A 24,921-nucleotide genomic window follows, 5' to 3' on the forward strand; every position below is an offset into this window, starting at 1 on the left:
ATACTCTATCAAAGATTCAAGAATAAAATTGTTTACAGCATGTCGACAGCAGCAGCAGCAGAGAAAATATTCATTCAGTACAGACCATGGGTAAATCTTTTTTTTTTTTTTGCATTTTTTTTTTTAAGATTTTATTTATTTTTCAACAGAGAGAAAGAGACAGCGAGAGAGGGAACACAAGCAGGGGGAGTGGGAGAGGGAGAAGCAGGCTTCCCGCTGAGCAGGGAGCCCGATGTGGGACTCGATCCCAGGACCCTGGGATCATGACCTGAGCTGAAGGTAGACGCTTAACGACTGAGCCACCCAGGCGCCCTTGGTAAATCATTTTGAATAAATTCAAGACCATTTTGTCTATATAAATATATCTACTATATATAAAGTCTCTAAACAAAAAAGTAGCAAATCAGCACAAGCTGTTAACATTCCCTTGCCCTACTCACTACTGAAAAGACCAATGGTATATAAAAATGGGAAGAAAGTTATATCGGGCTAGGAAACCAGGAAGCAGCAATATGGATTCAAGGAATTTCTTTTTTTTTTTAAGATTTTTTTATTTATTTGACAGAGAAAGACACAGCGAGAGAGGGAACCCAAGCAGGGGGAGTGGGAGAGGGAGAAGCAGGTCTCCCGCCGAGCAGGGAGCCCGATGCGGGGCTCGATTCCAGGACCCTGGGATCATGACCTGAGCCGAAGGCAGACGCCTAACGACTGAGCCACCCAGGCGCCCCGGATTCAAGGAATTTCTACTAAGTCCTAGGGCACCTGTTTAAGAAAAATAAGTCTTCAAAGATCAGCTAGCAGGGCGCCTGGGTGGCTCAGTCGGTTAAGCGTCTGCCTTCAGATCAGGTCATGATCTCTGGGTCCTGGGATCAGCCCCACACTGGTCTCCCTGTTCAGGGGGGAGTCTGCTTTTGCCTCTCCCTCTCCCCCCTGTTCCTGCTGTCTCTCTCTCTCACTCATGCTCTCTCTCTCTCTCAAATAAAATAAACAAAATCTTAAAGAAAGAAAGAAAGATCAGCTCGCCATTCTAATTCTGAAAATGCTCAGCATACTCAACAAGCGGGGAGTCTGCTTGAGGATTCTTTCTCTCTCCTCTCCCTCTGCCCCTCCCCCAGCTCATGCTCACTCATGTGCACTCTCTCAAGTAAATAAATAAATCTTAAAAAAACAAACAAACAAACAAACAAACAACACTTCCCACAAAGAAAAGCCCAGGATCAGATGGCTTCACTGGCAAATTATACCAAACATCTGAATAATTACTACTAATCTTCACAAGCTCTTCCCAAAAAATATAAGCAGAGGGAATACTTCCCAACTCATTTTATAAGGCTAATATTATCCTGATACCAAAACCAGACATCACAAAAAAGAAAACCACAGACCAACACCTCATGAATATAGACACAAAAATCCACAATAAAATACTAGCAAATCAAACCCAGCAATATAAGATGTACACCATGAACAAGTGGGATTTATTCCAGGAATGCAAGGTTAGTTTAACATCCAAAAACCAATTAATACAATACACCATATCAACAGAATAAAGGACAAAACCACATGCCCATTTCAATAAACACAAAGAAAGCATTTGATAAAATTAAACACTGCTTCTAAGAATGCTCAACAAATTAGGAAAGAAAGGGAACTTTCTCAGCATAATAAAGGCAATTTACTAACTCCAACAGATAACATCATACTTAAAGACAAAAAGACTGAATACCTTCCCCCTAAGATCAGGAATGAGATAGGTATGTCTGCTTTCACCACTTCTGTTCAACACTGTACTAAAGGTCCTAGCCAGAGCAACTAGGAAGAAAATGTTATAAAAGGCAACCAGATTAAAGATATAAAACTACCTCTGTGTGCAGATAACAGGATCTTGTACATAGAAAATACTAAGTAATCTACTAAATAACTGTTAGAACCTAATAAATGAGTTCTGCAAGGTTGCAGGATATAAGATCAATTGACAAAAATCAATTTTATTTCTACAGTGACAATGAGAAAACCAAAAATGAAATTAAGAAAATAATTCCGTTTACAGTAACATCCAGAAGAATAAAATACTTGAAAATAAATTTAACAAAAGTAGTACAGACCTTATATTCTGAAAAGCATACTTCTTTTTTTGAAAAAAATTAAAGAAGATCTAAATAAATGGAGGGGGAGAGGGAAAAAAGAGAGGGGAAGAAGATAAAAAGCTTCCCAACTAATAAAAACTGAAAAAGACAACACAAAAAGTACAAGCCACTCTCCTTACAAATAGAGTTGGGAGACATGTATATAAAGTAACTATCAAAGTGAGTACAGCAGAATATTAATAATGCAATCTGATCAGTTGAGTTGATTTAAGGAATGAACAATTGGCTTAATATTAGGAAGCCTATTAATATAACTCATATCCTATCATTAGACCAAAAGAAAAAACTATGAGAGGGGCGCCTGGATGGCTCAGTCATTAAGCGTCTGCCTTCGGCTCAGGTCATGATCCCAGGGTCCTGGGATCGAGCCCCACATCAGGCTCCCTGCTCAGTGGAGAGCCTGCTTCTCCCTCTCCCTCTGCCTGCCTCTCTGCCTACTTGTGCTCTCTCTCTGTCAAATAATAAATAAAATCTTTAAAAAAAAAAAAAAGAAAAGAAAAAAAGAAGAAACTATGAGAACTGAATAGATACTAAGGCAACTTGACAGGGGTAAAATACTTGCATTAACTGACAGGTGGTAGGGACAGGTAGCTTCCAGTCTAATGTCTAACAAAGTAAAAGCATACCAGCTTTGAAAGTCAATCTATTTAGGGGCAAAATTCATTCCAAACTTAAGAAGAAATGTTTCTCACCCATTACTTTCAAGATACTTCTCAGTAACTCCTAAAGAACAATGCCTGTAGCCCTGAAATAGAATAAATTTATAAAATGTGCTTAAGAATTATCAAAAGCTGAGAGTGTCATAGAATAGTACAAACTGACTTGGAATGGCAAAGACAACTAGAGAAGCGGTATTTTATTTCTGAAAGATGTCTCAGACCAAGAAGAATAAAAAAGAGGGGCGCCTGGCTGGCTCAGTCTGTGGAGCATGCAAATCTTGATCTCAGGGTTATGAGTTCAAGCCCCACGTTGGGTATAAAGATTGTTTGAAAACAAAATTTAAAAAGGTGGGGGGAGGGGGAGGAAGAAGAAGAAAAAGTGACATCTTTCTCAACGTTTGGGAAAGCATTCCAATCCAAAGCAGCCTGACACTTCATTATTTCTTCCCTTGTAATGTCACAATTAAAAATTTAATGTCTGTGCTATCCAAGAGCTGACAGGTACAGAAAAAGCCTTTTCGTTTCTGTATCATAATAATCTTTTGTATGTGATTCAAAAATCATGAGTATTTTCATACTTCTAAATTCACTTGCTCCTCACAAGAACCCTATGAGAAGAGATATTCATTATAACACAATCCTAAAGATGCGAAAGCTGAGGCTCTAAGAAGTTAAAAGCAGTTTTGTCCAAAGTCACACAGGCAGTAAGGGATGATATCCTGTGATCCCTCCACCATTCCAGGCTGTCTCTCTGCACGTAGGGAAGCAAAAAAGCATATGGTATTTATGAACACACATCTACTAAACAGAATGGAATCCATCAATCAATTAACCAGAGCTATTTATTTCTATGCATCATTTTTTTAGCAAAAAACCAAACAAACAAAAAAGGATTCTAAGAAAATAAACTGATTTCTGGAATTTAATTTTAAAACAATATGAAGGGGTGCCTGGGTGGCTTAGTCGTTAAGTGTCTGCCTTCAGCTCAGGTTATGATTCCAAGATCCTGGGATCAAGCCCCACACTGGACTCCCTGCTCTGCGGGAAGCCTGCTTCTCCCTCTCCCACTCCCCCTGCTGTGTTCCCTCTCTCGCTGTCTCTCTCTCTCTGTCAAATAAATAAATAAAATCTTCAAAAAAATAAAACAATATGAAAATGTTGGCTAGACGAGTCCCTAGGATAAGGATAAGAATGGACAAGCCTAAACTATGAGGAAGTGTGTCCAAAAGACAGCAAATTAGAGAGCAGGGTAAGTAAAGATATCAATCCTTCCTTCAAAAGTTCAACAAGTAAAGAGACAGCGATAACATCCCTAGGACCTTAGTCTACATAATGGTCCATCTGCTTCCCTCCCTTCAGGTAGGGACCTAAGCAAAGTAAGCTGAGCAGACCTTCCCATCTTCCATGGCTGCCCCCAGAAACTACTTAAAACTTAATGAGCACCTACTATGTGCAAAGCACCATGCTAGAAGATTTACATGCTGGTAAACCCCCACAAAACAAGAATTATTATTTCCATTTTACAAAGAGAAAATCTGAGTTACTGGAAAGTTAACTTTCAAAGGTCCTTCAGCCAGCAAGTGACAAAGCCTGGATGTAAATCCAGGCTGATCCAGATGACTCCAAAAACTATCCTCTTCTCAATAGTCCACACCAGGTCTTACTCCAAACAAATTACATAAACAGATCTTCATGCTCTTAGAAAAATCATTAGATTCAGCCACAAAAAGGAATGAAGTATGAAACATGCTACAACATAGATAAACCTTCAAAACATCATGCTAAAAGAGCCAGACACAAAAGGTTACAAATTGTATGGTTCCATTTATACAAAATATCCAGAATAAATGGATCCATAATGACAGTAAGCAGATTAGCGGTCACCTGGGGCTGGTGGAGAGGGAGCATGGGGGAGTAACTGCTTAATGAGTATGGGGTTTCTTTTTGGAATAATGAAAATGTCATGGAATTAGAGAGATGCGATGAATGTACAACACTGTGAATATATGAAATGCCACTTTGAAATTGTAGATGTTATGTTATAGGAATTTAATCTCAATTAAAAAAACATCATCAGAGTGGAACAGAGCGCAGGAGGCTATAGTAGCCTCATCTGCCTAGTCAGCCTTTCACATGATCCTACATTCTCTACTACTCTAAAGCATCCAGCTCTAGAGAGGCAAAAAAGATTCATCTCAAGCAACAAAAGGGGAAGGAAGCTCTATGCTGAAGATAACAAGGCTATGCCCAGGATCACCGGAAGAAAGCGGATGGTCAACGTGCATGTGCACAGGATGAGAGAGTGCCAGAGCCCTGTAGACCTTAGGGTCAGCACAATCTCAGTCTGTTCTCCTTTGCCTTCAATGTCTGAATCATATAGATGATTTTTTATATCCTTATAATAAGGAAGCCTGCAACCAAAAACAGACTTATTTAGATTTACATATAGTATTTACTAACACAGTAAAACAGACATATTAGGAGGTATATAAAAACTTTAATTACCAGGAAATTATCTAAATGAAACTATCTACGTTTGAAGCATTCTGGATAACAGAGACTACTGTATTTACTGAAAAGGTGGACAAATATTTATATTTTGAGTTAAACTTCCACATTTTACTAAAAAGGAACATTATAACATTTAAAAACAGAAAGTCGGGATCTTCTATCTCAGAGATTTAACAAAATCAAAAACCCACAGAGTGGGAGGATGAATAAAAAGGTAATTCTTACGTAATGCCCATTTAATCAATAACTTAATTATGAAATTAGAAAGTCCTTTAATTTTGTAAAATAAACTGAACTGACCATTACATTGGTCAAAAATAGCTTTTAGAGTTGTTAGGAAACACTTTAAAAGCAAGGAGATGAAGGGATGATGCTGCTCTTTCATTCAGAAACCACTTCTTTAGTTAAACCTATGAAGTACAGGATCTTTAGGATTGAAATTTGGGAATTTGGGAAGGAATAAAAAATAACCTTTAGCTCACTTAGCCTATTGTAAAAGGATATTCAAATCATCCCTTTCAAAAAGGATTATTTTGTAAAGATATATTCAATTAAAATGTTTTAAAGCATCTTAGATAAAATAAATATTTTTTAAAAAGTTAATAGTAGGGGTGCCTGTTTGGCTCAGTCAGAAGAACATGTGACTGAGGATCATGAGTTTGAGCCCCATGTTGGGTGTAGAGACTGCTTACACAAAAAAGCTTTAAAAATATATAAAAAATAAAAAAAAATTAAAAAGCAATAGTAGCAATCAACAAGTTATTTTCAGGGTTTCAACTGTATTGTGTGTAAACCAATATACTATAAAACCAACCAATATACTGAATATAGTAATGATGCTATCAACACTGATTGCCAAAATGGTTCTACTCAGTACTGCAGCTTTCATTCAAATTGGTTACATGTATAAACTAAGTTCAACAGCATTAAATCTGAAATCACAAAGAGATGTAATACTGCAAGTGATATACAAGAAAATAAGATCCCCAAGAAAGCATGCACATACTTCATACTTTAAACAACTTTGTCAGATCATTTAAATCTATGCACCAAGGACATAGTCTATGCCAAGGGCATAGAATGCCAAGGACATGCCAAGGACATAGAATATGCCATTAACTTTGAATGCAAAAACTATACTATGAAGTGTTTATTTTGCTATCAACATCTACTATAAAAAGTTTAAAAATTTTTTTGTGTTAAAGTAACCTTAGAAAAAATTAAAAAATAAAGTAACTTTCATCAAAACAACTTGGAAATACCTCTCAAATTTTTAAATTTGAAATCCATCCTATAACCCAGCAATCCCATTCCTAGGATTCTATCTTGAAGAAGAATGGCATTATAAATGTTTATGTACAATGCTCAGTACAGTACTGCTTATAATACTGAAAGGGTGATAAAATTTGATTTATAATACTGAGACTCTCTCCAAACTAATCTATAGAATCAATACAATCCCAATCAAAATCTCCACAGGTTTGTTTTGTTGTTGTCATTGTCTGTGTTTCATTTCGTTGTGAGTTTGTTTTTCTGAGACTTGAAAGTCTAATTCTAGGGGCGCCTGGGTGGCTCAGTTGTTAAGCGTCTGCCTTCGGCTCAGGTCATGATCCCAGGGTCCTGGGATTGAGCCCCACATCGAGCCCCATCGGGCTCCCTGCTCCACGGGAAGCCTGCTTCTCCCTCTCCCACTCCCCCTGCTTGTGTTCCCTCTCTCGCTGTGTCTCTCTCTGTCAAATAAATAAATAAAATCTTTAAAAAAAAAAAAAATCTAATTCTAAAATTTATATGGAAAGGAATAAGAATAACTAAGACACTCAAGAAGAACAAGGTAGGAGTGCTATGGACTGAATGTGTCTCCCCAAATTCACATATTGAAGCCCTAGCCCTCAATGTGATGTTATTTGGAGGCAGAGCCTTTGGGAGGTAATTAATTAGAGAAGGTCAAGAGGATGGGGCCTTCATGATGGGAATAGTATCCTTATAAAAAGAGAAAGAGACAGGAGAACTGCCTTTCCCCTACTCCCACCCATCCCTTTCTTCCTAGGTGTATGTACCAAGAAGGGCCATGCTAAGACATAATGAGAAGATAGCTACCTGCAAATCAGTTAAGAGAGCCCTGGCCAGACAGCCAATCTGCTGGCACCTTGATCCTGGACTGCCCAGCCTCTGGAACTGTGAGAAACAAATGTCTGTTTAATCTACTAGCGTATGGAATTTTGTTAAAGCAGCCCAAACTGACCAAGACAGCAAAGACCTGCTCTACAGAAGACAAGATTTAATATAAAACTACTGTTACTAAGACAGTGTGGTATCAGATCAAAGACAGACAAAGCAAACAAGGGAACAGAATAGAGAGCTCAGAAACAAATCTACTCAAATATAGACACTTAATTTCTGAAAAAAGGTAGCACAGTAGAGCAATGTGGAAAGAATGGGACAACTGGATAGCCATATGGGCGGGTTGGGAGGTGGGAGGGAGACACACAGACTTGATCCCTACCTCACACCATGCTGAAAAAAATCATTTCCAAATGGAATGTAGATCCAAATGTGAAAAGTGAAACAGGATATGGGAGGATGGGCAAAATGGGTGAAGGAGAGCAAGAGGTACAGGCATCCCATTATGGAATGATTAAGTCACAGGAATAAAAAGTACAGCATAGAGAATAGAGTCAAAGATATTGTAATAGCATTGTATGGTGACAGATGGCAGCCACACTTTTGGTGAGCACAACGTAACTTACAGACTTGTCAGATCACTATGTTGTATACTATACTTCTTAAAAAAATGATTTTTGAAAAGTAAAACAGGAAAATACTCTCAGGGTAAGAAAAGAATTCTGTAATAAGAAACAAAAACACTAGCCAGAAAATAAAATATTAATAAATTGTAATACATTAAAACTAAGAATTTCAGTTCATCTAAGGATACCATTAAGAGAATAAAAGGGCAAGCCACAGGCCAGAAGAAGATTATCTGCTAGGCATATAGCCAATAAAAAACTCCTATCTGTATATGTTAACTGGAATTTAAATAAAAACTTGAAACAAAAAAAGAAGAAGAAGAAGAAGAAACATCAAGACACAGAAAAAAAACTCATTACAAGAAAAAAAAAAGTGTAACTATGTATGGTGATGGATGGTAACTAGACTTATTGTGGTGATCATTTCAGTGTATTCAAATATCAAATCACTATATAGTACACATGAAATTAATGTTATATGTCAATTATACCTTAATAAAAAAAACTCCTATCCACACTACATAAAAAAGAACTACAAATCAATAAAAGACAAGCCAAGAGAAAAATGAGCAAGATACATAAACAAGCACTTCACAAAAAAAGATATCAAATGGCCAACACAGAGATGAAAAGTGCACAATCTTATTTGTCATCAGAGAAATAAGAGAACACTACACACCCATGAGAATGGCTGAAATTAAAGAGACTAGCAAGAATGAAGAGCACCAGCAACTTTCAGAAACTTCTGGTAGAAAGGTAAAGTTCTACAACTATTCTGAAAAACAGTGGGCATTATCTTCTAAAGTGTTAAAACTCTGTATACCTTTTGATTCAGTGTTCCACTCCTAGGTACAAAGCAAAAGAAACGCAGGTACATGTGTACCAAAAGAAATGTACAATGATGTTCACAGCAGCATAATTTATAATAACCCCAAACTGTAAACAACCCAAATGTTTATAATGTTCACAACAGAAAGCATACTTACGTGGTACTATAAAGAAAAGGAAAGAAACAAATACCAAGAGGTCAGGATGATAGTAATCTTTTTGGGGGGAAGAAGGCAGCGCTATAATGCTGGCAGGGTTCCTTTTGGAACCTCAGTGGTTTCCTTCATAATAATTCATTGATTTGTGCATTTCTGTTTTACTCTCTTCTGAACCTGTGTGGCAGTTCACCACAACAAAAAGTTGAAAATAATCTAATCTGAGCTATGGGGCTAGCTGAAGTCACACAAAATGAGTTAAGTTCACAGATTCCAATCAATAGCTTGAAAATACAGAACTTTTTTCTATTTGATGCTATGTTAAACAAATTATTATCAAATTATTATAAACCTCAACTATTAAAGGCAGAGTATATTGTCCTCTCAAATTAAGATTCTCAAAGAAAACATATTTTACAAAAGCATAACTACTATTTACAAAGAAACAATAATGTTGTTATTAATAAAAATACCTAACAATTAAAAATTGACCTGTCAAAATAATTTTCCATTTTGTTATCAACAGTAGCCTGCATTTTAGATTAATAAGCTTCTTCTAAGAGGTTTATTAAAGAAGAAATTCCAAACTTACCTCTCTATTGGGTGTACCTTCATCAAGTTGCTCTGTAAATGAAAATGTCCTGTTCCTGGTTCCTGTTGGTGTCGAAGAATTGGAGGGAGCCTAGATTAAAAAATTATTGCATAAATTACAAAGACTACATTGACTAGTGGACTATGTATTGTGTAGTCTTTCTCTAAGTTCATGCCCAAAGAACCCCATGAAAGGAAGGAAAAAACAAACACATGAAAAAGAAAACAATACTTAAAACATCAACTAGAAGACCTAGGCTGCCTACTGGGTCCTTGGTCTGACTCTACCACCAACCAGAACTGTAACCTTAGCTAAACTAACTTTTTGAGGGCTATGTGTCCTCATATATAAAATAAGGCTGTGCTGTTAACATAAGATGATAACATTAGGGGAAAGTGAAACCAGCTGAGGAGTATACGAAAACTCTCTGTACGATTTTGGCAACTTCCCTAAAATCAAAATTATTCCAAAATTAAAAGTTCATGAAAAAAATAAGGTTGTCAATTCAATCTTTAAAGTGCCTTCCAGGGACGCGTGGGTGGCTCAGATAATTAAGCATCTGCCTTCAGCTCAGGTCATGATTTCCAGGTCCTGGGGTTGAGCTCCCAGCTCAGCGGGGAGTCTGCTTCTCCCTCTGCCTCTCCCCTGGCTTGTGCTCTCTCTGTCTCTGTCTCTCTCAAATGAATAAATAAAATCTTTAAAAAAATTAAAAAATAAAGTGCCTTCCAGCTCTAATATTCAATACTATGTAATGCACAAGTAAACATCTCTCTAGTCAAGGGCCTTGCTTTAAGTCTACCTTGCACACCACAGCTAGATCCTAAGATGCCAATCCATTTAGTTCTGTAAAGGAGAGCCTGACTCCTATCATTTTCAGTACAAAAATCCTCAGGAGAAAGGGCCCAAAATTTAAACTAGAAGGTTGAAATCTACTACTCTAAGGTGAACCAAAAAAGTCCTAAAAGTATAAAGCCAAAACTTTAAGACCCTCCCTCATCCATAACAAAACAGATCTGAACTCATCTACACATAGAAATAAGCCCTGATGTCTTACCCTTTTGTAGTCTGCAAAGTACTACATCAATAAAAGGCATTTAATAAATATTTGTTAAATAAACGAGTGAATGAATGAACCGATGGAACCCTGATCTGTCAAGTGGGCACATACTGCTGTGGGTAGGCTGGAACAGAGAGGTCATTAGGAATAGTGTACACACATACACATACATACATACATACACACATATACATATTTACTTTACAGTAACTGCAACATTTCAAATTAAGATAGATGTCCCAATACAAATGCCATCCATATGGGGGGAGAGACACCAATCAGATGCTTACTTCATACTTAAGCTATATTAAAGATTTAATTTTTTAAGTTTTCATTTAAATTCCAGTTAGTGAACATACAGTGTAATATTAGTTTCAGGTATACAACACCTGGTACTCACCACAAGTGTACTCCTTAATCCCTATTACCTACTTAACTCATGATTTTTAAAAATTGAAATATAAAAGAAGATATGAGAGTTTATTTCTATAATCACTGAATAGGAAAGAGATCTTTCTGTCAAAACCAGAAATCAAAAGGAACAGTTTAATTGGGAGGGGGGAAAATATCAACAAAATAATGACAAAAATTTAATAACCTTTTCTTTTTTTCTAAACAGCTCTTATAACTCTGTAAGCTAGAACTCAGAAAACTTACTCAGTCTCCCTCTCATCTAGAGCAGGTGACCTGAGCTCCACCAATGAATATACACCCATGAGACTCTGAGTCATAAGTGAGGGATGTGAGAAAATAGACACACAAATTTAAAGTTCATCATCTGGTGAGCAATGGAGACAAAAGCTTTATGCAGTTGTGCAGAGGAATTATTGATTCAGCTTTCCAGATACCAGGAAAGGGCTACTTTCAGACAGTGACCATCCAATCACTCAAAAAGTATACCCCCAATGTAAATATTTACGATCTTTATACTTTGGCTTCATGTGAGCCTAATCAGTAACTGAGAACCTCATCAGCTCTGGATTAACTAGCAAAATCAAATGTTGGGAGTGTGCAATAGGTAGGTCATAAAACACTGTATTCAGAAAAGTAGTACCACCTGGCAGGCTTGGCCTGATGGCCGGTAGGTCTTCCCCCGGAGTTGCAAGAGTAAGGATCACATATGTGACATATGATTGTAAAATATAAAACATGCATAAAAAACTAATTGTACTTGACCATTTATTGGAAGGTCCTGGATCTTTAATGGGCTATCCTCACTTCAAAATATAAAGGGATTTAGATTCCTCCAAACTAAATTTGGTCTCATTAATTCTCATAGCCATGAGAAATCTGCACAGGTTTCTAAGCTATTTGTCACAATTAATATCTTTATTGCCCACCAATGGATTATTAACTAACCACTGGCCTCTATTTTAGTATAGGGAAAACCATTTTAATCACTGTGGTAGGTAGAGTTCTAAGATGACCCCAAATGACCCTCACCCTGTGAATATGAGCTCACTCCCTTGACTATCTCACATTACATAGATAAAAGGGATTTCTACAGGCATATTTAAGGTTTCTAATCAGTAGTCTTTGAGTCAATCAAAAGATTACCTGGATGGGTCTAGCCTAATCACAAAAGCCCTTCAAATAAGAGTCTAGAGTGCAAAGGCAGAGGCAGAAGGCAGAGAAATGCACCCCTGCTGTCCTGAAAGAAAACAAAATGCCTATCAGGGCCAAGTGACAAGGAACTGCAGGTGGCCTCAGGAGCTGAATGGCCCTCTTCAACAGCCAGGAAGAAGTAAGGACCTTAGTCCTATAACCACAGGGGACTAAATTCTACTACAGCCACATGAGCACAGAAGAAAACCCTAAGGTCCAGATAAGAACATAGTCTGGGGGCACTTGGGTGGCTGAGTCGGTTTGGTGTCTGCCTTCCGCTCAGGTCATGATCTCAGGGTACTGGGATTGAGCCCCGTATCGGGCTCCCTGCTCTTTGGGAAGTCTGCTTCTCCCTCTCCCTCTGCCCCACCCCCCCTCTCCACTCATGCCCTCTCTCTCTCAAATAAATACATCTTTAAAAAAACAAAAAAGAACATAGTCTGGATGACACCTTGTGTAACTCTGAGCAGAGAAGCCAGTTGCCCATGCCAGACTTCTGACCTACAGACAATGAAGTAACAATTGGGTTATTAGACGCTAAGATTGTAGTAATTTGTTATGCAACATTAGAAAATGTATACAATCAATTTTGGGAATAATAAGCCTTGAGTGGCTTGTCCCTATACCATGATTTTTCATTACCCATCAAGACTCCGTTCAGATGTCACCCTGACTCTCTCCAGAAATGCTTTCCTGTGTGCAGCCACAGCACCCTGTACACACTACCACCATACTAGGAGTACTTGTCTCTCAACCCCATGGTACAGAGACTACAGCTACCCTTCAAGGCTAATGCAACACCCAACAAAGCAACTTAGGAGGCCCTGTTCAACAAATAAGTGCTCTAAAATTACAAATATATTTGACTAACTGATTGATTGATTGAGTGGCTCCACACCCAATGCGGGGTTTGAACTCACAACCCTGAGATCAAGAGTTGCATACTCTACCAACTGAGTCAGCTAGGTGCCCCAATAAATGTTTTTAAATACTGTATCTGTTTTGATCCTCACAACCAATCTGAAAGACAAGCAGGACAGATATTATCATCCCCAATTTCTCATCTCTGATGAGAAAATAAGAAGGTCAGAATGGGGCGCCTGGGTGGCTCAGTTGGTTAAGCGACTGCCTTCAGCTCAGGTCATGATCCTGGAGTCCCGGGATCGAGTCCCGCATCAGGCTCCCTGCTCAGCAGGGGGTCTGCTTCTCCGTCTGACCCTCTTCCCTCTCGTGCTCTCTGTCTCTCATTCTCTCTCTCAAATAAATAAATAAAATCTTAAAAAAAAAAAAAAGGTCAGAATGCTTATGTCGCTTGCTCAGGTTGCATACAAGATCTGTGTTATGGGTTAGGACACAAGTCTTCCAATTCCCTCATCCACTTCCCTGGTATTTTTTAAAGATTTTATTTATTTATTCATTTGAGAGAGAGAGAGAGAAACAGCATGAGAAGGGAGAGGGTCAGAGGGAGAAGCAGGCCCGCCGCTGAGCCAGGAGCCTGATGCGGGACTCGATCCCAGGACTCCAGGACCATGACCTGAGCGGAAGGCAGTCGCTTAACCAACTGAGCCACCCAGGCGCCCTTCCCTGGTATTCTTTAGATCACTGTTTCTCAGATTTTTTTTTCCACTGGGACCCATGATGTAAACAGACAAAACAAAGCACCCATTTTACATACAGACACCTCTAAGACAGAAGTTTTACAGAACCTTAATCTTTATGACAGAAGGTGTCATATTTCCTGACCCAGTTTATTCTTTCACTACAAAAAAAAAAAAAAAAAAAAGCTAGGGGGTGCCTGGCTGGCTTGATCCCCTTGAGTTCAAGCCCCACGCATGGTGTAGTTTACTTAAAAAAAAAAAAAAAAAAAGCTGATCTCAAACCACTGAAAGATTCCACAACCCTCTTAAATGCTTTCACCATACCATGTCCTTGTAAGAACAGTGTACATAAACACAGCCACTAACTCTTAAATCTAGACTACATCAGATATATCTACTATATTTTAGTTATCTTAAAAAATAAAAATTAAAAAACATTAATCCTAGGCTGAAAAACACAATCTAAAGATAACAAAAACACAAATTTTGGATATTCATATTACTGAAAAGTTCTATATTAAAGTCAAAACTATGTTAACCAAAGTTTACTCATTAGGGGCTCTACTATCTGGGAGTTTTCATGGAAAGAACTACTCAAGATAGCTGAATTATTAGATAGATTTAGAAAAATATAGATATAAATATAGACATTGGTAGAGATGCAGATATCTATCTAAAATTATAGATTCAAAATGGAGATATAATGAGTTGTAACCATTTTAAATCTATAACTTTCTGAAATCAATTAACTAATTCTAGTTTTTAAAGATAAAAGGAGGGGCACCTGGGTGGCTCAGTCGCTTAAGCATTTGCTTTGGCTCAGGTCATGATCTCAGGGTCCTAGGATTGAGCCCCACTCAGCAGGGAGCCTGCTTCTCCCTCTCCCTGCCACTCCCCCTGCTTGCGCTCACTCTCTCTTAAATAAATAAATAAAATCTTAAAAAAAAAAAAAGGAAACAACATAATTTAACATTTTCTTTTTTCTTTACCATTTTCTAGGTCAGTTATCACTCTTATAAATATGCTACTTATAGTAAGTCTTCTCTACCCATTTTAGCCTGCTACTAGTTTAGAAACTGGATAACTACATTTACTGGAATTATAGACAAAATAAGCATAAGGAAGCTCTAAATGAGGGTTTTTTAAGTTTCCTGATTAATAACTTAAGATTAGCTGTGGAATGTGAAGTTGGTGACATTAAAATCTGGGATGCCTTTTGACTTACTTCCTGGTTCTCAAGTTATGCCCCAAAGAGATGAGATATTATTCTTACACATGCGTAACAAAATCTGGCTTCATTTCTCCCTCCCACACCCGTGGACAATCAATCATGGCAAGGACACAACCACAGAATCCTTCTCATCACAGCCCTGCTAAGAGTCTCTCTCCAATCTATTTAATATCCCATCTCTATAGAGGTGGCCAAAGTAACTTGGAGTTAATTCTTCACATAAACTTTTATATTCTAATTACCAAAATTATTAGAGATTATTAGAGATTTTCACCATGTCCTTCGTAAATCACCTTCTGCATCCTGACATCTAAAATAGTAGTACTGGAAATGAAATATTGCTGTTCATGTTATAAATGCTTACCTCAAAACCAGCCCTTTAATATAGTGAAATCCACTCACCCAGAAGTAATTTAAGGAAACTTCCAGTTAAACATGGCAGATGGAGTATATGCTCCTATTTTCTCTGCCTCCCAAAGAGCTAAGAAATTTCAACCAGGGGAGCCTGGGTGGCTCAGTTGGTTAAGTGTCAGCTCAGGTCATGATCTCAGGGTCCTAAAATGGAGCCCCACATCGGGCTCCCTGCTCAGCAGGGAGTCTGCTTGTCCCTCTCCCTTTCCCTCTGCCCGCCCCCACTGCTCACACTCTCTCCCTCTCCTCTCTCTCAATAAATAAAATCTTTAAAAAAAAAAGAAAGGAAGAAATTTCAATCAATGTTCAGAAGATTGGTATGAATGGAAGAACAGTAAAGGATTTAACACAATTGAGAACACTACAACCCCAAGGAGCTACAAAGAGAATAATGATGAGAAGCAAGCCTATTTTCTCCCCAGAACCATGAAAAGACTTAGGACTTAAAACAAAAATATAACACAAGATGCAAAAGTGAAGAGACAAGACCAAAAACAGGAAGAATGGTTGAAAGATCCCCAGGTCCCTGTCCAACCTTTCAGAGCCTCTGAAGAACCAGAGGTTTATTTTTGAGAGCCAATAAGGCTCCAAACTGGGCGAAACCAAGCACAGTAAGATAGGAGTGAAGGGCAAAGTATATGACTAACCTTAGTGGGATTAAGTGATATCTGCACAATCAGCCCTGCTTCCAGAAGGTTGGCAGCTTGGCTTATAACCCTCTCACCCTTTCTCCAAAGCACACTGTGCTTCTCTGGAGAAACCAAATGACCTCCAGACTTATGGTTACCAGCATGAAGGTATTTCCCCCAATAATAACGCAGTAGAGAACCCCAGTGTCTCTGTCACATGCTACTTCCAAGTAGCACCAGATTTTTAGTGCCTCACCCTTAAATATGAATGGGAAGCCCAGAGCATGCAATAAAGTTTCCAGAGTAAAAAAGTGAGCCAAAAACAACCAAAAACACAAAAACTAGGAAAAAAAAAACCAATAAAGATTAAAAGAAAACTTCAAAAAAATCACCATTATTTTGAGAGATAAAAGATATTATATCTGTATAACAAGAACAATGCTATGAAAAAGGAAAAGACAGTAAGAAACAGCCCTTAGAAATTTTAAAATAAAATAGCCAAAATTAAAAATTCAATTGAAGAGTTAAATAAGTTGAAGAAATCTCTCAAAAGTAGAGCAAAACATCCCCATCAAAATACCATCCCCTTTTTTCAAAGAAATGCAACAAATAATCCTAAAATTTGTATGGAACCAGAAAAGACCCCGCATAGCCAGAGGAATGTTGAAAAAGAAAAGCAAAGCTGGCGGCATCACAATTCTGGACTCCCAGCTCTATTACAAAGCTGTCATCATCAAGACAGTATGGTACTGGCACAAAAAACAGACACATAGATCAATGGAACAGAATAGAGAGCCCAGAAATGGACCCTCAACTCTATGGTCAACTCATCTTCGACAAAGCAGGAAAGAATGGCCAATGGAACAAAGACAGTCTCTTCAACAAATGGTGTTGGGGAAATTGGACAGCCACATGCAGAAGAATGAAACTGGACCATTTCCTTACACCACACACAAAAATAGACTCCAAATGGTTGAAAGACCTCAATGTGAGACAGGAGTCCATCAAAATCCTAAAGGAGAACACAGACAGCAACCTCTTTGACCTCAGCCGAAGCAACTTCTTCCTAGAAACATCACCAAAGGCAAGGGAAGCAAGGGCAAAAATGAACTATTGGGACTTCATCAAGATAAAAAGCTTTTGCAAAGCAAAGGAAACAGTCAACAAAACCAAAAGACAACCGACAGAATGGGAGAAGATATTTGCAAATGACATATCAGATAAAGGGCTAGTATCCAAAATCTATAAAGAACTCATCAAACTCAACACCCAAAGAACAAAGAATCCAATCAAGAAACAGGCAGAAGACATGAACAGACATTTTTCCAAAGAAGACATCCAAATGGCCAACAGACACATGAAAAAGTGCTCAATATCGCTCGGCATCAGGGAAATCCAAATCAAAACCTCAATGAGATACCACCTCACACCAGTCAGAATGGCTAAAATTAACAAGTCAGGAAACGACAGATATTGGCGGGGATGCGGAGAGGGGAACCCTCCTACACTGTTGGTGGGAATGCAAGCTGGTGCAGCCACTCTGGAAAACAGTATGGAGGTTCCTCAAAAAGTTGAAAATAGAGCTACCATATGATCCAGCAATTGCACTACTGGGTATTTACCCCAAAGATACAAAAGTAGGGATCTGAAAGGGTATGTGCACCCCCGATGTTTATAGCAGCAATGTCCACAATAGCCAAACTGTGGAAAGAGCCAAGATGTCCATTGACAGATGAATGGATAAAGAAGATGTGGTATATATATATACGATGGAATATTATGCAGCCATCAAAAGGAATGAGATCTTGCCATTTGCAACGACATGGATGGAACTGGAGGGTATTATGTTGAGCGAAATAAGTCAAACAGAGAAAGACATGTATCATATGACCTCACTGATATGAGGAATTCTTAATCTCAGGAAACAAACTGAGGGTTGCTGGAGTGGGGGGTGGGGTGGGAGGGACGGGGTGGCTGGGTGATAGACACTGGGGAGGGTATGTGCTCTGGTAAGCGCTGTGAATTGTGCAAGACTGTTGAATCTCAGATCTGTACCTCTGAAACAAATAATGCAATATATGTTAAGAAAAAAAAAAAAGAAGAAGAAGAAGGTAGCAGGAGGGGAAGAATGAAGGGGGGGAAATCGGAGGGGTAGACGAACCATGAGAGACGATGGACTCTGCAAAACAAACTGAGGGTTCTAGAGGGGAGGGGTGTGGGAGGATAGGTTAGCCTGGTGATGGGTATTGAGGAGGGCACATTCTGCATGGAGCACTGGGTGTTATGCACAAACAATGAATCATGGAACACTACATCTAAAACTAATGATGTAATGTATGGGGATAATATAAGAATAAAAAAATTTAAAAATAAATAAATAAAAGATTGAATTGATATTTAAAAAAAAAAAAAGTAGAGCAAAACAAAACCCAAAACACAACAACAACAAAAAACCCAAAACAGAACATAAATGGTAAAAAAAGAAAAAAAGAGAACCTATCCTGAAGGCACAAAAGCTACCAAATTGCAGCTCAAGAGAAGAGAAAAAATAAAGGGGAGGGAATTATCAAAGAAACAATATGTAAAAGTTTCGAAGAATGTAAGCACAGGAGTGGCACCATACAATGCCCACTGAGTGTCCAGCACAATGCATAAAGAAATCCATACAGGGCATATTTACCATGAAATTTCAGACAACAAGATGTAAAGGGAAGATCCTAAAATCTCTAGAAAGAAAAAAGCAGCAGAATGACAATGGACTTCTCAATAGCAACACTGTAAACAGAAAACAATGGAGCAATGCTCCCAAAATCATCTACCTTCGCAGGAAATCAGTAAATATGGTTTATAATGTACAACTCAACAAAGAGCAAAGCAACAAAAACTTATTATTAGAAATATGAAGTTAAGCGATGCCTGGATGGCTCAGTCATTAAGTGTCTGCCTTTGGCTCAGGTCATGATCCCAGAGTCCTGGGATCCAGTCCTGCACAGGTCTCCCTGCTCAGCGGGGAGTCTGTTTCTCCCTTTCCCACTGCCCCCGCTTGTGTTCCCTCTCTCGCTGTGTCTCTCTCTGTCAAATAAATAAAATCTTAAAAAAAAGAAATATGAATTTAAATATCTGGGCAAACAAAATGTTGAGAACATGGAGAACAGAACTGGAGGGTTGGAGCAGACAATGGTTTTTTGCATAATATACTTTCAGTAGTACTTCACCTTTTAAAACCATGTAACATATTACCTTGATAAAAATAAAAGCAAAATTTTATTTAAAATTTTAATCAAAATCATAAGTATTTAGTATGTTCAATACAAGATACACAATAAAATTTAAAACATGGCATACAGATTAAAAGATGGTTGATAATAATAAGTGCACTGATATTCTCAACACTTCAGACACTAGCTATTGTTAACAGCGTATTTCAAGGCCGATCACATGGTATATGCTAACTCAACAAAGTGATTCTACAAAATAAATAAGATAGAAAAATCAGATAATATCTTTACAATCTAAGGAATATACACTTGTTGAAAATTTATAATTTAAAAGTCAAATATTTTAGGGGCGCCTGGGTGACTCAGTCGGTTAAGCATCTGCTTTTAGCTCAGGTCATGATCCCAGGGTGCTAGGATCGAGCCCCGCGTCGGGCTCCCTACTCAGTGGGGAGCCTGCTTCTCTTTCTCCCTTTGCCTGCCACTCCTCCTGCTTATGCTCTCTCTCTCTATCAAATAAATAAATAAATAAAATCTTTTAAAAAAAATAAATAAAAGTCAAATATTTCAGAAGATGAATTTATGTTGTTTTTTTAAAAGATTTTACTTATTTATTCATTTGACAGAGAGCAAGAGTGAGAGAGCACAAGCAGGGGGAGCAGCAGAGGGAGAGGGAGAAGCAGGCTCCCTGCTGAGCAGAGAGCCCAACGAGGGACTCGATCCCAGGACCCCAGGATCATGACCTGAGCCGAAGGCAGATGCTTAACCGACTGAGCCACACAGGTGCCCCTGAACTTATGTTTAAATACATCACGATGATTAGGTTTCCAGTACAAGAATGTAGACTGAATACTATTGTTTGCCTCCTCTCCCTCCTAAAAACCCATTGAAATGAAAGTTAAAAAAAAAAAAAAAAAAAAGTAGAAAAACATAGATTAGTTAAAACTCAAGAATAAGACAGAGAACATCAACAGTGAAAAGATAATGACGGGGCGCCTGGGTGGCTCAGTCAGTTAGGCATCTGCCTTCAGCTCAGGTCATGATCCCAGGGTCCTGGGATGGAGTCCCATGTCAGTCTAACTGCTCAGCGGGGAGCCTGCTTCTCCCTTTCTGCCGCTCCCCCTGCTTGTGCTCTTTCTCCCTCTGTCAAATGGATAAATAAAACTTTTGAAAAGAAAAGATAATGACATTTTCTGAAGAATCGAAGGCAAAAGGATTCAAATTGGTGGAGAAATCAGGACAAAGGTAGCTGTAACTCCAAATCTGCACAGGAGGTTGAAGAAGCAGCAGCAGCAAATTCTTCCAATGGGGGGGGAAATCACAGGTTTAGAGAACTAGAATGGGAGATACTGTTCTCATTATTGTTCTCAGGGATTAAGGGTTTGTATGACAAAAAGGTACTGGAGGTCAGCCTCCTCCTAACCAAACATATTTCCAGACAAAAATAACTGCAAAATGTAATAAGCAACCTACCTTGTAGGAGTTAGATCTTCAAAAGTGGGGGCTGGTACCACAAAGTAGCAGGGTAACAATACACTTTAGATTGCCCACCACAACCAGTCTTACCCAGTTTATGCCAGTTTATGTTCCAAGATCATTATTAGAAGTAGTGTCCCCTTTCATTCTCAAGATGTTTGCATGATAAATTATACGGTCACCTTTCAAAGTAGGTAGACCCTCCTTGTTTGGGCTGGCAGAGAGGAATCCTCTGACTGTTCCCTTCCCTAACCACTCTCCACACAGGGGAGAGGCACATAAGAGCAGAGAAAACCCATGTCAGTTAGCAAAATAAATCACCCACCAGGACTTCATAAATATAAGTGAACAACCAACAATCACAAGACATTGTTCTTAACAAACAAAAAACAACAAAAAAACAAGATGACCAGTAAGAATAAGTGACCCCCAAAAAATCAGATAAATCAAGAAACAGAACTTAAATATGTGTCTGTGCATATATATATATATATATATATATATATATACCATATAATGCTTATCCTCCCAGAGTTTTGATAAGCTCTAGTTTCTTTAAACAAACATAAGCTGCTACTAAAAAGTAAAACAAAGCAACAAGTATAAGCCCAGTGGTTAAAAAAAATGGGCTTCTGAGCCACACTACCTAAGTTCATCTCAGCTTTACCACTGATTAACTGTGTACCAGAGACAAGTTACTTTACCTCCCTCAGCCTCAATTTCTTATCTGTAAAATGGGGATAATACAAGTCATATATTATTTCATGTTTCAATTTAGAAATCATGCAATACAACCAAGAAAAGTACCTGATTAATAATACTCAATAAATGTTTACTACTGTTATTATTTGTAGAAATTAAATATATGATTACTAAAATAAATTTAATAATTTAAATACATTTATTCTAGTAATAAAATTTGAAGAAATCTCTCAAAACAATAGAACAAACAGGAAAAAAGGAATATATAAAAAGAAAGTTAGAATACACAAAGTACTTGTCCTGAAAGATTAATAAGATTTTTAGGGGGGGGCAAAAAACAACAACAAAGAATTAAAAGAAGAAAATTGGGAATTTCCTAAAATCAAGGGAAGAAGAGAAGATTCAAACATCAGGTTAACTACCAATGAAGAAAGAACAGGTTTGGAATTAGACTTCTCATCTGCAACACATGACGCTGGAAGATGAGGAGAAAGACGCTCAACAGTCTGAAGGAATATTTCCCACCTAGAATTCCATAAATAAATGAGAATGTCTTACTAATATCTTGTGATTTAGAAGGTGAAGGAACCAACCTCTGTTGGTTAAAATCCTATACTTTTAGAGCCCTGACCTTCATTATTAACACATTAACTGAATTCTACATCAGTTTCCAGCCTTGCTCTCTTGTCTGGACCCTGCAGGATACCCTTTGAATTTTCCTACAGTTTCCATGGGATGTAAAGTAGAGGTGTGTAAAATTACATCCATGTCCTGGAATCTTTGAACCTCACAATTTAACAAATTGGGTTAATTCACCCCAAAAGCTAGAAAGACAAAACTTCTCTTAGAACTTTTCCTCTAGCTCTATCAAACTAAGAAGGAGATGAAAGAACTTTGTATGACCAGTACTCTATTCAAGTTTCATAGCACATTTTTTAATCCCATAAACTAGGATTATTTTATCACTTAAAACATGAGAACTTAATGCACATTCTATCTAACAAATTACCAACAGCCACTATGTGCTATTGGTCAAAATACAGATTATTATATATTAATGTTCTCCCTGGGAATTATGGTTTCCCCAATTTCAAGATGGAGGGTAATTATTTAGTAAACATGGATTTACAATAAGGCTATGTTCCTTCAGAAAGGGACTCTTTTCCCTGCTATCTGTGCATTTTTTTAAAATTTCTATTACATAAACTATTATTTTGGAGTCCCACTTTCTGCTGTCTTTAATTCTTTTATTGTGGTGAAATATATATAACATAAAAGTTACCATTTTAACCAGTTTTACGTCTCTAGTTCAGTAGTATTAAATTATTCACATTGTTGTGCAACCATCATCATCATCCATCTCCAAAACTTTTTCATCTTTCCAAACCGAAACTCTACCCATTAAGCAATAACCCCCCACTTCCTCCTCTCTCCAGCGCCTAGCAACCACCATTCTACTTTTTGTCTCTATGAATTTGACTAATCTAGGTACCACAGATAAGTGGAATCATACAGTATTTGTCCATTTGTGTCTGTACTTTTAAGTTTTAGTAATATTTGAAAAAGGCTGAAAAATGTTTAAAAATATTTTTATTTATGCTGGGGTGCCTGGCTGGCTCAGTCAGAGGCGCATGCAACTCTTGATCTCAGGGTCATGAGTTAGAGCCTCACACTGGGTGTAGCGATTACTTAAATAAATAAAATTTAAAAATACATTTTTATTTATGTATTACATATATCCCAATTACAAGGTATTCTATATTATTTTTTAATGTTTATTTTATCCAATTCATTCTGTAAGACTGCTTTTAGACAACAGCCTTCAGCAACAGAAACTTGATCAAGGCAAAAAGGCCCACAGCGACCACCTACCTAAATACAGGCAAGCCCATCAGGCAACCCACCTCAAAATATCCATAGGCCCTAACTGACCAATGGGCTACTTACAACCAGGAACAGGTACCAAAAAAGGGAAAATTCCCTACGTCCCCATATGTCCTCACCTTCCTGCTTATATTGTCCCCACTCACTGCCTCGTTGCAAACAGTCTGCTTTGCTGTCCTGCCAACCACTCCTTTGAGGTGTATTCAATAAACTTCTATCTCCTTTGTTCTGCCTTGTGTGAATCCTTTCACTGCCCATGCCACTGGCCCCCACCTGATCAGGATGCCCCACATTTGGGGGGCCCCCATCCAATCGAGACAGACACCACATAGGAATTTAAGAATCCAAAATAGATACTCATTGTTAAAAAAATAATGTAAGTCGGGTGCCTAGGTGGCTCAATCGGTTTAGCTTCTGACTCTTGATTTCATCTCAGGGTCCTGAGATCAACCCTGGGTCAGGCTCTGTGCTGGGTGTGGAGCCTGCTTAAGATTCTCTCTCTCCCTCTTCTCCCTGCCCCACCTCATGCATGTACTCTTCCTCTCTCTCTCCTAAAATAAAATAAATAAATAATGATGATGATGATGATGATAATAATAATATAAGTGGGGGCACTGGGTGGCTCAGTCAGTTAAACATCCCCCTCTTGATCTTAGCTCAGGTTTGGATCTCAAGGTCGTGAGTTCAAGCCCTGCACTGGACTCCACACTGGGCGTAGAGCCTACTTCTAAAAAATAAATAAATAAACAAATAATAACAATAATAATTAAGTGAACCTTTATTTAAAAATTCTTTAACTTCGGGCACCTGGGTGGCTCAGTTGGTTAGGCAACTGCCTTCGGCTCAGGTCATGATCCTGGAGTCCCGGGATCGAGTCCCGCATCGGGCTCCCTGCTCAGCAGGGAGTCTGCTTCTCCCTCTGACCCTCCACCCTCTCGTGCTGTCTCTCTGTCATTCTCTCTCTCTCAATAAATAAATATCTTAAAAAAAAAATTCTTTAACTTCATTTTTAATTAGTGATTAGGCTTCAAGTCATCATCAGTGTTGAATAAATAATTACTTAAAACATTTGCCAAGGAAAGGTGCAAATAATCTTAGTACCAACCAAATAGAAGTGATTGGGGAATATCAGAAGGCTATTTCTTGTTTTTATTGAATGTTTTCAAACCCTTAAGGAACCCTATATTATATCATTATTATTTTTGCTGGAAAGTTTTACAAATATTGTGATGCAAATGGTTTATCCCAGAATTATCTATGCCTGACAACTCAATCTATTGGAAAAATACCTCTCAGGCCACCACACCTATGAAAAGCAAGCTAAGAAACAGAAAGTATGCACACAAAGGCCTCCAAACACTCAAAATTTGTATTAATACACTACACTGTGCTAAAGAATCCCTCAGGTACTTGCCCTTATTTCACACAAAATTGTATAAGTTTATGTATCTTAAAAAAAATAAGCTGCTTATGT

The 24,921-nt window shown here is 38.1% G+C and overlaps 1 protein-coding gene across 15 annotated transcripts in view; it reads right to left on the reverse strand.

The window, feature by feature from the left end:
• Window positions 1–24,921, reverse strand: part of GOLGA4 (golgin A4) — a 132,450-nt gene that overhangs the window by 104,165 nt on the left and 3,364 nt on the right. For all 15 annotated transcript variants that reach the window (XM_064590221.1, XM_064590231.1, XM_064590229.1 and 12 more), the window contains exon 2: window positions 9,640–9,729. In XM_064590221.1, the coding sequence (XP_064446291.1) occupies window positions 9,640–9,729 (90 nt within the window). The remainder of the gene's footprint in view (window positions 1–9,639; window positions 9,730–24,921) is intronic.

The sequence above is a fragment of the Mirounga angustirostris genome, unplaced genomic scaffold, assembly GCF_029215605.1.
Source record: "Mirounga angustirostris isolate CCGP_5_RB_7025 unplaced genomic scaffold, mMirAng1.0.hap1 SCAF_1, whole genome shotgun sequence".
In the NCBI taxonomy this organism is placed as follows: domain Eukaryota; kingdom Metazoa; phylum Chordata; class Mammalia; order Carnivora; family Phocidae; genus Mirounga; species Mirounga angustirostris.